This window comes from Oncorhynchus nerka, linkage group LG3 (genome assembly GCF_034236695.1).
Source record: "Oncorhynchus nerka isolate Pitt River linkage group LG3, Oner_Uvic_2.0, whole genome shotgun sequence".
Taxonomy (NCBI): domain Eukaryota; kingdom Metazoa; phylum Chordata; class Actinopteri; order Salmoniformes; family Salmonidae; genus Oncorhynchus; species Oncorhynchus nerka.
In genome coordinates, this window is record NC_088398.1 from 74,617,270 (window position 1) to 74,620,084 (window position 2,815).

A 2,815-nucleotide genomic window follows, 5' to 3' on the forward strand; every position below is an offset into this window, starting at 1 on the left:
CAATTGACTTTATTTTTTAAAGACTATTGCCAAATCTTAATAATAAGATTGATATTGTAGACATTTCCAATAATCAATTGGTAAATACATTGTTTGTTAGCTACATTTTCACTTTAAAATTTGTTTAAACAGTTTGTCCAAATCTGTTCAAAACCTGCCCAGTGATAAAAGATGGAAAGCTCAGGGTCAGGGATATAAATAAAAAGTAACGGAAAGTATTATATGAATACCAGACAAGCATTACATTTCTTACTGCTCAGTGACACACACATTGTTCACAAACATAGTTTACGGGGGATGATGCCAGCGAGCGTAACATCACCATAATCTCTCTAGGAATAGAAAATGGTCACGGATACCAGTAAAGGGATGCATAGTGCGTGAACTCTCTCTCTCTCTCCCGCCTCCTCCGAGACACCGCCTCTTCCGTAGGTAGAGAAGAGTTTAAAACCAATCTTGAGACGCGGGACACTTCATAAAAGGGACGGTGCGTCGTTTTCACGGACTAGTAGTGGACAGGAGCTGACGGAGAGCAAGAACGTCTTTATTGGGAATACCCGCGGAGTTTATGTTGAGTAGTTTTGAGATTCACAAGACAATAAAAATGAAATCTCCAAAGTTGAAGTCTCAAGGCAAATGTGAGTTGAAGAATGCTGACCATCTAATTTGTTCTTGGGATTTCCACTGGACAAAATATAATGCATTGCACACTTACCAGGCATGGGGTTAGTTTAGCGTTTGCAGAAAAGGAGCCTTAAAAGCTATGTCAGATAGTGTGGTTGTTATTCAACATCTGTTAGAATTTGTTTACAATGTGTTTACTACAATGTAACATGCGTGTTGCACACGTTTATTAATGACACAAAAACATAGACCATCAATAGGTTAGCACGGGATAGGATACATTAATATAGAGCAATTTATTTCATTAGGATAACTGAAATGAATTCAATAAAATATCATTTGAATGGGAATGGTTGTTTTCATCAGTGATTTCAGCTACATTCCTTGAGGAGGAGGATGATCTGTCTGATGTGCTGTGTGAGTTTGACGCGGTGATCGAGGATTTTACGTCCCCGGTGGAGAAAAGACACTTCCGCTACGACGAGCACCTGAAGACAGCGAAGAGACGCAGCAGCGCCAGCGTCAGTGACAGCGGCATCAGCGACTCGGAAAGTAAGTGAACCACACCCACCCACCCGCACACACACACACACACACACACACACACACACACACACACACACACACACACACACACACACACACACACACACACACACACATATATTGTAGCAATTATTATGGAGTATATCTGGAACAAAGGTTGAACCAACGATCTTGATTCACACTAATGTGCCATAAAGGTCCAGACCTTTTTGGTGGTGAAATTACATTCAGTAGTACACTCGTAGGAAAAAAATGATTCTTCAGCAGTCCCCATAGGGTTGTGAAAAAGTTGTACATGGTACCCACATTTGTATTTTTTTATATAACTAGGCAAGTCAGTTAAGAACAAATTATTCTTGACAATGACAGCCTAGCGGGGAACAATGGGTTAACTGCCTTGCTCAGGGTCAGAATGACAGATGTTTTACCTTGTCAGGGATTTGATCCAGCACCTGGAACGAAAAGGATTCTCTTATTGGGGACAGCCGAGGGAACCCTTGTAGGTTCTCTAGAGAATACCTTTTTTTCTATGAGAGTAGCATATATAAAACACTGAAGCAGTGAGAGGTCCTATCAGTAGCCTCGACATGTTCCTGTTAAACGGGATCCTTGGAGCGTTACAGTTTGCACTGAGACGCACAACTCCTGCTACTTCGTATAGTGCCAGGCAGAGCTGATAGGTGATATCTTGTCATGTGTCCAACGAGTGCTATTCCCGGTCTGCTGAAGACCTATATCAGCCGTACACACACACACACACACACACACACACACACGCACACACGCACACACGCACACACGCACGCACGCACGCACTAACTCTAACCCTCTAAACCTAACTCTTTACATTCTCTAACTCTCTAACTCTAACCCTGGACACTACGCTTCCTAACCCTCTAACCCTAACCCTGGACACTACCCTTCCTAACCCTCTAACCCTAACCCTGGACACTACCCTTCCTAACCCTCTAACCCTAACCCTGGACACTACCCTTCCTAACTCTAACCCTGGACACTACCCTTCCTAACCCTCTAACTCGAACCCTGGACACTACCCTTCCTAACCCTCTAACTCCAACCCTGGACACTACCCTCCCTAACCCTCTAACTCTAACCCTGGACAAGACCCTTCCTAACTCTAACCCTGGACACTACCCTTCCTAACCCTCTAACTCTAACCCTGGACACTACCCTTCCTAACTCTAACCCTGGACAAGACCCTTCCTAACTCTAACCCTGGACACTACCCTTCCTAACCCTCTAACTCTAACCCTGGACACTACCCTTCCTAACCCTAACCCTGGACACGACCCTTCCTAACCCTCTAACCCTGGACACTACCCTTCCTAACCCTCTAACTCTAACCCTGGACACGACCCTTCCTAACCCTCTAACTCTAACCCTGGACACTACCCTTCCTAACCCTAACCCTGGACACGACCCTTCCTAACCCTCTAACTCTAACCCTGGGCACTACCCTTCCTAACTCTAACCCTGGACACTACCCTTCCTAACCCTCTAACTCTACCCCTGGACACTACCCTTCCTAACCCTAACCCTGGACACGACCCTTCCTAACCCTCTAACTCTAACCCTGGGCACTACCCTTCCTAACTCTAACCCTGGACACTACCCTTCCTAACCC

General features: G+C 44.8%; 1 protein-coding gene across 1 annotated transcript in view; it reads left to right on the forward strand.

The window, feature by feature from the left end:
* The first annotated feature begins 453 nt into the window (after positions 1-453).
* The window catches only part of LOC115127568 (regulator of cell cycle RGCC-like), a 16,611-nt gene continuing 14,249 nt past the window's right edge, over positions 454-2,815 (forward strand). Inside the window, exons 1-2 of the mRNA XM_065015803.1 lie at positions 454-638; positions 991-1,176. Coding sequence (XP_064871875.1) covers positions 569-638; positions 991-1,176 — 256 coding nt within the window. The 5' untranslated portion in view covers positions 454-568. The remainder of the gene's footprint in view (positions 639-990; positions 1,177-2,815) is intronic.